Below are 14,736 nucleotides of genomic sequence, written 5' to 3' on the forward strand. Positions count from 1 at the left end.
AATCTGGCATCTAACTTGCACAGGTTTTTTGTAGACCCTTCAACCACTCTTTAAAAAAAGGGATTTTCTTCATTGTTGAAGAAATGCTTGAGTTCTGGTAGAAAACGCTCTAAATGATTAAATATTCATGGTACGTACTGAGTAGATATATGAATGGGCTCTCAAACATGCCTTTTTCTTGTTGATCCTGTAATAAAAAATACCCAAGAGTGACTATGTATTGCGGTGAAGTGAATTATTCAGATGACTTAACACAAATGAAGACTAATTTCACTGCACCCAACTCGCAAAGAAAACAAATACCAGTAAACTGAAAGGATAAGACAGTTATCACTGAAGATTTAGTAAATAGCAGACACCAGTTGAAACTAAAAACTCATTTGGTAAACAAAATGTGTGGACTTTTAATGGCCAAATCTGTGTTCAACGCAATGGAAATAAAATCAAAATTGTAACAGTCTGAATGGCTGACTATAAGAATGATCTCCTGAGAAGAATACACAACAATAGTATAGTGAAAAACCAGTGATGTGATGGAAAAACTCATGCACTTGTATCTAAGAAGTCATTTCATTTTTTTTATTCTTATTATAACTTCAATTCTTAACAGTCAAAAAATGTGTGGTGTTATTCTTTTTTCTCTAATGTTGACTTTCTTGAAGATCTGGTAAACCATGAAGAGAAGAAAACTGTAGTTTTTGAAGACATATCAGCAAATATTGATCAAATGATGGTAAGCAATTCTTCGATACAGTATAATTCGAATATTAGAAACCTTCAAAAAAAAATTGATAAATTTTTTCTGTGCTTGAACTCACTCATGGTAGAAAATGTTGATACAATTATTTTCTCAGAATCATGTAGGCTAGGGGATGTAGAAATAATCGACATACATATTCTATATAAAGAATCCCAATTCAATAACAATAATGGCGTAATAGTTCATATAAAATGCAGGTTAGCGTATGCAACATCAATAATTGAGCTTTTTAGTGAAACAAAGATCATTGATTAAATTGAAAGGGGTATATTTTTAGGAGAGATTGGATGGTAGGAAGTGAATATCGATAGTCCAGCCTTGCGGTTGGAACCACTGGTTCACACAGCTGTTGATTGAATGAGTCGAGTAAATCACCCACGTCAACCCACCTAGCTACCCTCCTTTGGATACAAAAACAAAAAGGAACAAGAATTTGCAAAAAACCGAAAATATAAAATGTAGAGATCAGTAGTGTAGTCCAATTTCATGTTGAAAATGAAAGAAAGAATCTACAGAACAGTTGAAAGAGCAACACTCATGTACGCAAGTGAGACATGCTTACTGAAAAAGTCAGATGAGGAAGATTTAGAGCGATGGAAAAAAAAACTCGTGAGTATTTATTGAAATTAGTGACGAGGAAGAACGAACAATAAGGTGAAATTATACAAGAAGCCAAAAGTCACGACTGTTATTAGGGCTCAGAAAATGAGATGGTTTGTGCATGTGGAAAGGATGACTAGAACCAGACTAACAAAATTAGTTCTCTACAGAAAACCTATTGAAAAAATTAGTAGAGGAAGACCTCGCAAAAGATGGATGAACTATGTGGAAGGCAATTTGAAATGGTTAACCGTAATGGACTAGTGAAATTAAGCAAATGATCGAGGAATTCGGAGAAGAATTGTGAATGAAGCAAAGGAGAAATTATAAATAAAAGGTTGTAAATTTGTATATAAATTATTCCAAAATGGTTATGAATAACTATCTTTTGCAGGCCTTTGAGGCCTGTAGAGAGCTTTAAATGAATAAAATAAATATAAATCATACCATGAAATCCTTATAAACAACTTTTTTGTTGGTGGACTCCTATCATAAGATAGTTCTCACTTTTGGGAGTATTATTCTTTTATCTGTATATCGCAATCTGGCACTTTTCTGAGAGATAGGCTAGAAAAATCGGTATTATTTCAATTCGTTATAGTCGTGTACCCTGTTCATTTCTGGTTTCGTACAACAAAGATCATGTATGACAAATCTTGCATGTTTAAATCAATATCTCTGTACGTACCTGGACAAGCAAAAACAAGTCAATATTGTTTATTTAGACTTTCAAAAAGCCTCCAATCAAATAGACCATTATGTTCTTCTCAGCAAATTGACAAAATTGGGACTCTCTAACCAACTGCTTACTCTAATTGAATCATATCTAGTTAACAGAAAACAACTTGTCGAATATGAATGTTTCAAATCAGCTCAGTACGTAGTTAAATCTGGTGTACCACAAGGTTCTAATCTTGGACCTCTTTTATTTTTTATTTTTATTAATGATTTGGCAACCTCTTTGAATATTCCTAGCCTACTATTTGCAGACGATCTGAAACTATATTATAAAATCCACGACATTACTGACTGCCAACGTGTACAACATGGATTAGATGTAATCAAACTTTGGTGTAATAATAACCGTCTACAACCGAACGTATCCAAATGTAAAATAATATCATAAACAACAGAAAAGCGAACATTATTGTGCGATTATTCAATCAACAATACTACAATCAACCGCGTACATGAGATAAAAGATCTTGGTATAACATACTACAGTAAATTAACATTTACAACATATATATATATATATAAGGAATATGACTGGTGATTCAAAGAGGATGCTTGGATTTATTTCATCAGTTCGGACTTCTGTTGTCTAATTTAATATAAATTGATTTGAAATCCCTGAAAAAAATTAAAAAGATTGACCGAAAATAACAATTTTATTAAACAAATAAAAAATTTAAATAATAAAGCTGAAAATAAAAAAATTAAAAAATATCATTAACAAAAAAGAAAAATAATTTGTTTTAAGGATTTCAAACCAAGTTATGTCACGACGTTTCGATCGTTAGTATCCACAATTGTTTTCGGGTGATAACTGGACTTATCCCCCCCATGCCCCCTCCCGGGTTGAGTGCCCTGAAGTAAAAGCTTCCCCTCACAGCTAGTTTGCGAGGAGAACCTAATACCCCACTCCATCCACAACCACTCTCCGAGCGGTCCTCAACTTACTGATGGGCACTTCAGCAACATTGACATCTGACCTATTTTGGTCGAAAGTCAGCCTTTAGATGCCATTCTTTCGCGATCGGTTATATTGTTTTGTCATGATTATCTAACTGAATTTTTGCATGGGGGCCACCAAAAACTAACCGGCGGCTATTGTGTTAAGCGTCGAGCATTCCTCAGTGAATATAAGGAAATGTGAATCGCGGTCGAACTGTTTTACGTTGAACCTACCTGAAAGAGAGTTTATCTTATTAATTTTATGCTTACCTGAGTCGCCTGACGGCGACTCGTGGGGGTGGTCGTTGATTTTGCTTTGTCGGGCCTTGGGTGTTTATCCCTTTCTCGGAATCTGGGGTCATCCATATTCAACGCATCGTGTAGATCGCGTAGCGCTGGGTTGTTGTGCGATCTGATTCTATCGAACACGCTTTCTGCGTGTTCTCTCATATACACGTCCACATATTGCGTGTCATTCGAGTGCTTTCACCTATCCCTTCTTTCCGCTTCATTAGTTTTAGCGGGAGATGACCGTTTGGCGGGAGTTGGTCGTTTTTCGCTTGATTAGAGGTTTCCATATATTACGTATCTCTACGCTAACTTGACTAAATGCGTTGTTGGACAACATATACGCGGCTTCTTTGAATATTCTCCTAAACCAGTGTTCCTCTTTGTGCATGATTTCAGCTTGAGCCCACTTGATGTTATGTTGATAAGTCCAAACATGCTCTGCTATTCCGGATTTGCTGGTTTCTCCTCGCTGTGTTTGTTTCTTGTGCTCAACAATGCGAACTTTCAATGGCCTCTTAGTTTCAGCGATGTATGATGTATGACCGGAAAGAGGGGATAGGTGAAAGCACTTGAATGACCTATAAATAGTCAGATATCGGAGGAATAAGTCCAGTTATCACCCGAAGACGATTGTGGATACTAACAATCGAAACGTCGTGACATAACTTGGTTTGAAATCTTTTAAATTTTTTTTTTTGGTAATACTATTTTTTGATTTGTTTTATTTTCCGCTTTTATTATTTCAATTTTTTATTTGTTTGGTTGTTGCTTGTATGTTATTTATTTGTTATTTCAATTTGTGTTTAATAAATTGTTATTTTCAGTTAATCTTTTTAATTTTTCTCAGGGATTTCAAATCAATTTACATTAAATTAAACAATGGAAGTCCGAACTGATGAAATACATCACGAAACATCGTCAACCACCTTCAAACAAATGCTTGGATTTATTTACAGAAATGGCAAAACCTTCAAAAGTATTGCCACCTTAAAATTGCTATATTTTGCGTATGTCAAATCGAAGTTAGAGTATGGCTCTGTGTTATGGAATCCAGTTTACAACTACCAAAAAACATCAATTGAGAGCGTGCAGAGGAAGTTCCTAAAATACTTATGTCTAAAAGTTGATGGTCAATACCCCACGAGAGGCATCGATCATAACATTTTGTTGACACGATTTGATATGACATCTTTGGAAAATAGGAGAGTTATCCTTGGTATAAAATTCCTGAATAAATTACTAAACAACAATATTGACACTACGGTTCTTTTACCCGAGATCAATTTCTTAGTACCAAGACGTGAAGGTCAACACAATCTGAAATTCTATTGCGAACCATCATGCACAAATGTTATGCTATGATCACCATTGAATTTTATGTGCAGTAGCTTCAATAAAATCTGTGAACATTGCGATATTCATTTCGACTCTCTGAGTGCCTCGTTATCATGTATCCACAATCACTTTTAATAATACTATAAATAACATTTGTGTCAGTACTGCTACATTGCATGATTTGTAACTTTTTGTGTTATATACACAATTTTTCATTCCTCTTTTGAAATTCTACGTATACGAATATTTTATATATACTTTGTTTTAGTATTTACATTTTCTGTAACTGGGTACTCCTGTTGGAAATAAATCGCTTTTTTTATTTCTATTGATAATGTGATATTTTTTCGCAGATTACAACTCCAATAAGTTCAAGAAGTTTTTTGAAATAGATAATGGGCAATGTTTAAACTTAACAGGGTTTGAAATACTGGCATACAAAGGACGTATTTATCTGTATGGTGGAGAATTCTCAATAGGTCGGGGAGAATTTAATAATACTATTTCGATATATAACCCAATTCCAGAAAGATGGAAAATGAAGTTCACTTTTCCTCAATCTAGGCGTCATTTCAAAAGTTGGATAACTAATGGCAGGATTTACATATTAGGTAGGTAATCAAAAAAAAATTATCTTTCAGCTTTTACTTAGAGATAATCATGATCATAAAATCCATGTTAATGGAGACAGTCAAAGTTTTTCCTTTAAATAAATGATGAAGTGAATATCAGTGCTCATTAGAAAATGTCATAACTCACGTAGTCACTCAATTTTTGTATTTTTTCTGGCTTTCAATTTCCTCTTTCCAAAATCTCCACTCTTTTCTTGAATGTTTCACTCCTCTGTTTTCTCAAGTGCCTTTATGTGTGTTTTGTTGGTTCTAGTCCCACATAGATAAATAGATATATGTTTATTGTTGGAAGATTGTAGATAACATCTTGTTGAAAAACATTTTGTTATTGATAATATGGTAATGACAATAAAGCTCCTCCTATTTTTATCACAAGGCCTGACAAAATAATAATAATAATAATAAAAAGAAATAATTTACATTTTCACATAGAAAAAATACCTCATTAAGAGAGTAGAATGACTTAAATGATATCAGTTCTTCATCTCAAAATTATCTATGTCTTTCATATCGGTGGGTCATTTAATAAATATCATGCAACCATTATAAAGTTGTACATGCTCACTTGGCAGTATACCTCGAGGCATACTAATGATATTTGCGGGTCTGTTTAAAAACTACCCATTTCTCTGAAATGTCCTCTACAGCTCTCATTGTACTTTATATTTGCCAACACACCTGTAGCTCTTTTTTGAATTATGAAAACACTGACATCTTTAGAAGCTTGACTCCAGTCTACTATATAATATTTCAGAAGGCTATGAACTGTTGCAAAATATGGTTGATTATTTATTTTTTTTTTCATCATGTTTCAATTGAAACAAGTATATTTTAAGCAAAGACTAAGAAAGTTTTCTATGTTTCTACTAGATTGTCTTTTTAGCAATTTTTAGAGTATATAACGTTATACTCAGTCAAGTGCAATCGTACCGCACTTTCAACTAGATTTCCTTGATCTACGTGCTGGTAGTATTTATATACGGTAATGGAAGCCAACAGGGAAGTCGCTAGAAGTATCTAGAAGCGACGCGACATTTAAAACAATTGAGAAGCGCAAGAACTTATATTATCAACTATATAAGTTATCAATTCCTAAGCAGATTCTATGACACATATTATCAGCACAATCCAATTTTTGTTTGTGATTGCGTGAAGTTGATTGCTTCTTTCCTTTATTTGGAAGATTTTTCAAATTTTTTGTATCATGATGGAGAAGTAGGAAGCCAAAACTTTCTTCCCCATAAAAATCAACTCTTATAATTTTAATTTTCAACCTATACAGGGTGTTTCAAATTCGATCCTCACCATTGGGATCTCGGAAACTATGAGAGATACGAAGATGGTTAAATCAGGGCAAAATTGCGCATTTACCTGACTAACAATATGCCGTTGAGAAATCAGATTTAACCTTTTCAATGATGTATCATGAGTTATCATTCTTTTTCGAAAAATTGGAGATATTGAAAGTAATTAATCTTTATCATAATAGGGTTTGACTCTGACGTTTCTAAATTTAATTTTCAATTTGTTACACTCAATGACATTTTGTTATTGTACAGGTCATTGAATTGATTTGAAAAAATAATAACCATTTTCCGAAATTTCTGTTTTTTCCGGATATTTCCGGATATACCCGGAACCTCAGAACTTTCTCAGAGGCATTTTTATTGTTAGTCAGATAAATGCGCAACTTTGTCCCAATTTAACCATCTTCGTATCTCTCATAGTTTCCGAGATCCCAATGGTGAGGATCAAATTTGTAAATATCGAGTGAAGTTCACAAATTGTAATTGCATTCGAATTCATGTTTTTCATTTCAATATAATAAAGAATACTTACAGGGGGTACGGGGAACTTCCGAATTCCTCAAGAAAATATATTCTGGTATAACATCTCTTCGAGACGATGGAGTCTAGTAGAAACATTACCTTTCAATGACAGACAGTTGAAATGTTGCGAGTATTTGAATAAATTTTTTATGTTCAGCATGAATGAGAAATGTGGGTACATTCATACTCGCAACTCTCGTGGTAACTGGATATGGGATAAAAAAAAGTTAGTCATGGAAGACAGTATAATGAATAACAACAGCGTTTTTGAACTGTTATCATATAAAGATAAATTGTACATTAAAGGTGAGTTATTTTTGTATGGGATTCAATGTATTCCAGAGCAATGAGACAATAAAACCTCATTATGTGTTCATTTGTGATAGAATATTTATTTTTCAAGAAGATAACACTTAAAAGAACATTAATATTCACATATGAAGCTGGAATCAAAATCAAATGATAACATTCAGTTATCTGATTACCTTCTATACAGGTAAAAATTATTAAAATTAGGACTGAGATCTAAAGTGACTAGAGAGGACATTTGAAGGAAATAAGGGGGAAGTAATGAGTTTTGTATGGTATTGGTATTCATTAATACTCATAACATTAAAATACATAAGGATTATTTTCAATTACTTTCCTTATATAATAAAAATACATTTTGTTTAGATTACCTATAATTCAAGAAATGTTGAATGTGGAAGCATGAAAATTGTGATTCTTTTAAATAGACTGATTACTTACAATATTTATCATCAATTATTCATTCTTCATTTTATATATAAATTATTATTCCTTAGAAATGTTTTGATTCAGAAAGAGGTTGACTCATTGCAACTGTTATTCAAAATAAAATCAAGCACATGAAAAGAGAAAGAGGTTCATGGAAAGTAAAAAAAGTGAGACATTGGATTGGGCTTATGATGATATAATAATAGAGTAGTATATTAGTTTAAAATACATATATTAGTGGAAAAAATTGCGATTCAATTGTTGAATACCTAATCACTTGAAGTGCAAAGCTGACGCTGTTTCGCAGAGTATAGTTCTGTGATATAGACCCCCCCTTTTATTTTTCGAATGGGTCAACTCAAAAAATTGAAATTTGTGATAATGAAATTAATGCATGAATACTTTATTTTGAAGTGAAACTAACAAATGAAACTTTCAAGATGGCGACTGGGCGCATGTGGGAAAAAAAATCAAATCGAAAGGGGGGTCTTGTGACACATCTTTTTGAAGCTCCTGACAAACGCTTCACAACCCTAGAATATAATGTCAATATCTTCAACTACTACAAAATGGCGGAACTTTAAATAATTGCCTGCATACATTTGACATTTAACTACATATATGAGGTAATAAGCTTGAAGTCAGTTCAGAAAATGCTCGAAATGGTTGCCTAGAACTTCTTGACATGTGAACAGCATATTCGATATTTCTCGCCGAACATTTTCGAACACAGTAACGTCAATATCTCTACAAATATTCATTATTCTCTGCCGTATATCCAATATTGAAGCAGGTTCAGTTTCGTATACCCTTTGCTTCAAATAGCCCTATAAAAAAAGTCCAAAGGTGTAAAATCTTGCGAGCGGGCGGGCCATTCTGTAGGACCTCGACGGCCAATCCAACGACCGGGAAAAGTAGTATCCAACTAGTTTCTTAGTTGTCTGGAGTAATGTGATGGTGCTCCATCTTGTTGGAATACAATATACATATCGAATTTGATAGGATTCGCTTCGACGATTTCAGTGATGAGAGGGTCAACAGTAGTTTCCAGCATATTCAAAAACAGTTCTCCTGTTAAATTTTGATCAATAAATAGAGGTCCTACAATATGGTTTTCCAATATTGGATATTAGGTATGTGTTTCCAGGAAAACGTGAGGGTTGATGTGTCACTCCAATAACGGCAATTTTGTCTATGAACGTTGTCGTTTAAAAAAAATGTACATTCGTCACTAAAAAAAATATTGTGGAGATAGGTAGGATGCCTTGCAATGGTTTCCGGCATGATTTTGGAGAATAAGTAGACTGTTCAGGATTTACTACCATCTCATCAATTATTTGCACTTGCTGTTCTTCCGGAATGGACGGATGACCTGGGGGCTTTTTTTATGTACACTACCGGTAGTTATGAATTTGGATACAAGTTCCTCAAATATTTTCTACAGATAGGACAATTCGGAAAACGTTCACTGAAAATCCTTTCGATCTCGTGAAAATTACGCGTCGCACCGTAAATAAAAATCGCTTCAATTTTTTTTTCCAATGGACGAGAATTGACCAGTTTAGAGATTGTTGACGTGGTACCTTTCTATTAGTAAAACCGAAAACTTAATGAGAATATTCTAACTGAAGAATAATGTTCATTGTCGTACTGACATTTTTTGTCGTTTTAATAAACAAAAAATAACTTAACAAACCTTATTGGGTTATTGGAATTGCCATATGGCAGATAAAAAGGAATATTTCTAGAAATATTGACATTAATGTTTTTGTCTTCAGGAATTTATTAAATGTTCTTTCATTTTGTAGTAGGTGAAGATATTGACTTCATATTCTAGGGTTGTGAAGTATTCGTCAGGAGCTTCAAAATGATGTGTCACAAGACCACATTTCCATTTAATTTTTTTTCCAGATGGCGCCAAGTCGCCATTTCGAAAGTTTCATCTGTCAATTTCACTTCAAAATAAAGTATTCATGCATTAATTTCATTATCCCAAATTTCAATTTTTTGAGTTGACCCGTTTAAAAAATAAAAGTGGGGGGACATTAAAGAAATGCACTGGATATTGACATACTGCACTATGGAAAATTGCTTGAAGTTACAGCAGCTGAAACCATGAGTGTGCCAAATATTGAGTCGAAATAATTTTAATTCCATAAATTCAGGAAATGAATCATTTTTGATAAAAAATTCCACTTCAAACTAAACAACTATTGTTAGTCCCAACGGAATGAACATAATTCAAGCCGATCAAATCTTTGACAATAATTTGAAAACCGTATTCGGTACATTTAATGCCGGACAAATTTTGTGTACACACAGTTTCGGTACGTCATTCACAAGTAATTCCACCAAGTATAAAATTCTACTCCTCAGTATACATGAACATTCCTCATTTGAAAAAAAATCCGTCATTTTTACGAGCTATGTACATTCGATTAGCGATTTTATGTTGGTACACTCATCTGAAACCTATGTTCACATTTTCAGCTAGCATGTTCAGTTTGTTGGTGAGAGACATAAATGTTAGAAGTGTTTTGGGTGTTTGGCTAGTTTATGCTATCGAAAAAATGAACCAAATAATTTGCGTCAAATTTTGTAGAAAAGTACTCAAAAACACTTGAAATGTAGACAGTGGCATACGGTGATTGTACTCTGAGTCAGAAACATATTTACAAGTGGTACAAGCTTTTCACAGAAGCAGATGTGAATGACGACTTCGCGCTGGACGCCCCAGCACATCTACAACCAATGAAAATGTTGAGAAAGTGAAAAAATTGTTAAGAAGAATCATCGAATCATTATTAGAGAAATTGCTGAAAATGTCAGCCCATTCCATGCAATTTTTTCGAAAATGTTGGCCATGATGCGTGTGACAGCGAAGTTTGTTCCAAAATTGCTGAATGTTTAAAAAAAACCGTGGCATGAGCATCGCTCAGGAATTGTTGAAGGAAGTTCAACCAGCGGCGGCTCGTCAGACGAGGCAAGGGAGTTTTGGCCTCCCCATAAAAATTGAGGCTATTCGTCGCAATAAATTAAAAGATTTTTACAAATAATTATGATTATTTTTTTCTAAAAATGCTTGGTTATCATTAATTTTCAATATAAATACATAATATGCCCAAAAAACACTATCACTCACTACGTAGTACATGCCACACTGTATCCTGCATCAACAAAACTCAAACGCACCGTCCATGACCGAATAACGAATAAACCATCAACCCGAAACAATAAATGCCATACGTTGCAAGGGAGCCAAGCCTCTGACCGCTTTAAAAAACACAAGCTTCGCGAGACCGATCCAACCAGAGACATACGTCCCGATTTGTAATTTCAGATGCAGAAATTATAGCGTTAGAGGAGGCTAGCCTCCAGTCGGTCTCCGTTAGTGTACCACTGCATTCGTTTTTTATTTAATTATTCGGACGGGATGCCGTGACGGACCGGGACTGAAAAATATTTCGGTAAATCGTTCTGGTGTTTCTTGATAATATTTGTTATTTGTGTATAAAACAGTGATTTTTGGTTAATGTGCTTTTAAAGTGTTTTCTTTCAATTTCAAGATGTTTTCACGTTTTCACTTTTTCGGTAAGTTTTTTTTTTCATTCATTGTGGATAAGTTGAACGAAATTAAAAAATCTGACGATATAGTCGATTGGTTGCTGACAAATAATTTCAAGTCTTTATCTTATGATAATAAATTTTACATTATTAAAACTCTGGGAAGGCCTCAACCAAATTTGATTTGATTTCAATTAAAGCGTCAGATAATCAACAAATCGAGGATTTAATATTAGTTGGTACGATAAATGCGATTGATTAACCGGCTCCATTAAACGAGAAAAACTTTTTTGTTGGACCTGTGTTTTATTTTCTGTACAAACCGAATACCAAAAGTGGTCTAAAATAGGATGCTCCAATTTGAAAAATTTACCTCGTTCTACAGAAAAACATTTTAAAACTAAGAACCATATATTTTCGTCTTGTAAATTAAAATTGTTTAGCAAACAAAATATAGCAACAGCTTTAGATACAGCTCAAAAAGAAACCATAATTTCTTTTAATAATCAGGTTAGGGAAAATCGGTCGAATTTAAAAAGACTTACGATATTACGATTTATTTGGGTTCCCAAGAATTAGCTTTTTGCAGACACGGTGAAACCGAAAATTCGAATAATCGCGACAATTACAAGGAACTTTCAATGTTATGGGGCAAATATGATTCACAATTTGGCACTTTTTTAAACGGTAGCGTTTTTTCGGGCACCTCAAAAACCATCCAAAATGAGCTTATAGACAGTGTGGCATAATTATTAAGGAAAATATAAGCAAGGAGATTGAAAGTGTTTCTTTTTTTAGATATGTCAAAGATGATAATGTGGTAGAACTTTTTATGGGTTGTCATGATGTTTCATCTGGACGCACAGATGGCGATTTGTTTAATTTTTTAATTCCTACGTGTGACACCTATAATTTTAGGCAAAAGTTAATTGCGCAAACCTATGATGGGGCTGCGGTCATGGGCGGCAATTTAAATGGTTTACAAACTAAAATAAAGTCCATAGCTCCTCATGCACTTTTTACGCATTGTTATGCCCATGCCCTAACTTTAGTATTAATCAAAGCGTGCAACAACGTAAAAATTTTCGCGCCTCCGGGGGGCTTTTCTGTGTGTACATAGTCTTTATGACTTTAGCCTCCCGTGTTCTCCAATGCACGAGCCGTCACTGCGTTCAACGGTGATACAGATCTGCTCAAGAGGGTCATAACTGGTGACGAAACCAAAGTCCAATGTCCCAATGGAAGAGCCCAGGAGAGCCAAGACCAAAAAGGTACGCCAAATTGATGAAATGTCAAGGTTTTGCTCACTGTTTTCTCCAATTACCAGGATGCAGTGCATCAGTGCCACATGGTCGTACGGTCAGTAAGAAGTATTATCTTGAATTTATGCGCTGCTTGCGAGAGGCAATCTAAAGAAAACGGTCGTTATTGTGGAAAAAACCGTTCATGACTTTTGCATCACGATGATTCACCTGCTCACTCGCCATTGCTTGTTCTTAATTTTTTTGTCAATAAATTAAACCGTAATCATGCCTCAATCATCGTTTTAACCATATTTGGTCCCCGTGGGTTGGGCTACCTATCGGGCGCGTCCCCAAGTAACGGATAGGGGAATAGCCAGAGGACTGGGAGCCTTGTCCGGGAAGCCAATGTGGCCTTACGGACGGGGTCGCCGGACTCCTGTTCAGTGGCAGAAATAAGTAGAGTGAGGGGAACCAAAACTCCCCAAAAGCTTTTGCGGAACATGCCACCGTGGACCAGCCTACCCAAGCTAAGGTGTAAGGAATCGTGTCGACAGCTGAATGGCCGCAGGGTGATATGCGGTTACGAACGATCCCCTTGGGAAACCGGCCATAACCTCATTGTAATCAGCCTTCCTCTGGTAATGCGGGGCTCTGTCCGAGTGACCAACTCTTCCCCTGCTACTCGTGGGACCCCACATGAATGAAACATAGAAAAACAGACACAGAAAAAACAAAAACCAATCCCGAGGCTGGTCAGAAATGCTCACCTCAATCTATGGCGGTGGCTGGGGATGATCAGAAATGTCCACCTCAATTTCCGCTCGGAATAAGGTTGAACATGGCAGATCACCTCGTGATATAATACGATAGAGGCAGAAGTGGCAGCAACTATAAGTGCACCCTCCTCCTCCCCTACTCCACCTCCAACAGCAAGGGCACTTCCTGCGGCGGGCGCCAAGAGCTTAGCCTCGAATAAAGGCAAGGAACCGGCTGCCCCTGCAGAAAAGCGCCCTTACTTGAGTACCTACACGGAGGGAACTTCAAGCCGCACAACGACAGTAATGTCGCTGTACCTTCCAAAACCTTTACGAAGACCGCCGTGAGACACCTCAAGGTTGCCAAAGAGAGTGTGTGTTCGGCGAGTCTTGGCCTTCACCTGCCGATATAAAGGAGGTGTCTCCTAGTGACGTGTCTACCTTCCTGGACGATATACACAGTACAATGGGTCACATATGGCCTAAGTGCTGTGGGTCTACAGTCACCCTCCCCACTCTACAGATACAGAACCATATTTGTCCTCCTGCGACATTTTCCTGTTCCCAAGATTGAAGAGACCCATGAACGGATGGCGTTTTGCGACAGTTGAGGAGATAAAAACCGAATCGCTGAGAGATATCAAAGACATACCAAAAAGTGCATATCAGAACTGCTTCGAGGTTTGGTAAAAACGCTGGCACAAGTGTATTATATCAGAGGGACTACTTTGAAGGGGACAAAATTGAAATTGATGAATGATTAGTTTTTCAGAAAAAAAATTCGTCGTATTTTTTTAACAGACCTTGTATATCAGAACTTCTTTCACAATTTCAATATTATTAAGATACACATTATACTATATAGTAATCCAGGTTACCAAACTATCTATGTATCAAATTTCATTCAAATCCGTTCAGATGTTTGTGCGATAATAAGTAATAAATATCCAAGTATACGAACTTTCACATTATCATTATTAATCTATCATTTTCTATTATTTTATTGATCTAAATAACCCATTCACTCTATCTGCGTATAGTGGGAATAATCACATAAGTCAAAATATCGCGTTTTTGTATTAAGTCATATTCGTCTAGAATAACTGCAGATGCATGACAGTGAACTCACATAAGTCAAAAACGAAATATAAATAGGTTAAAAATGATTGAGTATATACACATTAGTCGAAATGCTATGATTACGGTGGGTATAATAATATAAGTCAGACTTGTGTAGTTTCATACTACCTATTCTTCAGTGAAAAATCACATAAGTCAGACTTGAGTGATTTTACGCTTAACGTGTGTTGC

The 14,736-nt window shown here is 35.3% G+C and overlaps 2 protein-coding genes and 1 long non-coding RNA gene across 9 annotated transcripts in view; 2 read left to right on the forward strand and 1 right to left on the reverse strand.

The window, feature by feature from the left end:
- Nucleotides 1-14,736, reverse strand: part of Cln7 (CLN7/MFS domain-containing 8) — a 50,844-nt gene that overhangs the window by 4,340 nt on the left and 31,768 nt on the right. Inside the window, exon 6 of one of the 4 annotated variants that reach the window (XR_012465255.1) lies at nucleotides 5,423-5,544. The exons of the other annotated variants lie outside the window; for them this stretch is intronic. The gene's annotated coding sequence lies outside the window, so the exon portion shown is untranslated. The remainder of the gene's footprint in view (nucleotides 1-5,422; nucleotides 5,545-14,736) is intronic. 4 annotated transcript variants of the gene reach the window in all.
- LOC111511696 (kelch-like protein 3) overlaps nucleotides 1-14,736 on the forward strand; it is a 46,601-nt gene that overhangs the window by 2,221 nt on the left and 29,644 nt on the right. The window contains exons 4-5 of one of the 4 annotated variants that reach the window (XM_074174335.1): nucleotides 663-733; nucleotides 1,038-1,806. In XM_074174335.1, the coding sequence (XP_074030436.1) occupies nucleotides 663-733; nucleotides 1,038-1,061 (95 nt within the window). In that variant the 3' untranslated portion in view covers nucleotides 1,062-1,806. Of the gene's footprint in view, nucleotides 1-662; nucleotides 734-1,037; nucleotides 1,807-5,016; nucleotides 5,275-7,136; nucleotides 7,431-10,352; nucleotides 10,754-14,736 lie in introns of those variants that run through there. The other 3 variants (XM_074174334.1, XM_023167728.2, XM_074174333.1) reach the window with 3 other exon arrangements.
- On the forward strand, nucleotides 11,388-12,849 carry LOC141481937 (uncharacterized). Its single transcript, XR_012465256.1, has 2 exons — nucleotides 11,388-12,697; nucleotides 12,754-12,849. It is a non-coding gene; the product is annotated as an uncharacterized lncRNA (long non-coding RNA).

This window comes from Leptinotarsa decemlineata, unplaced genomic scaffold (genome assembly GCF_025532065.1).
Source record: "Leptinotarsa decemlineata unplaced genomic scaffold, Ldec_3_MD MMD2_tig00000576_RagTag_RagTag, whole genome shotgun sequence".
Lineage (NCBI taxonomy): Eukaryota > Metazoa > Arthropoda > Insecta > Coleoptera > Chrysomelidae > Leptinotarsa > Leptinotarsa decemlineata.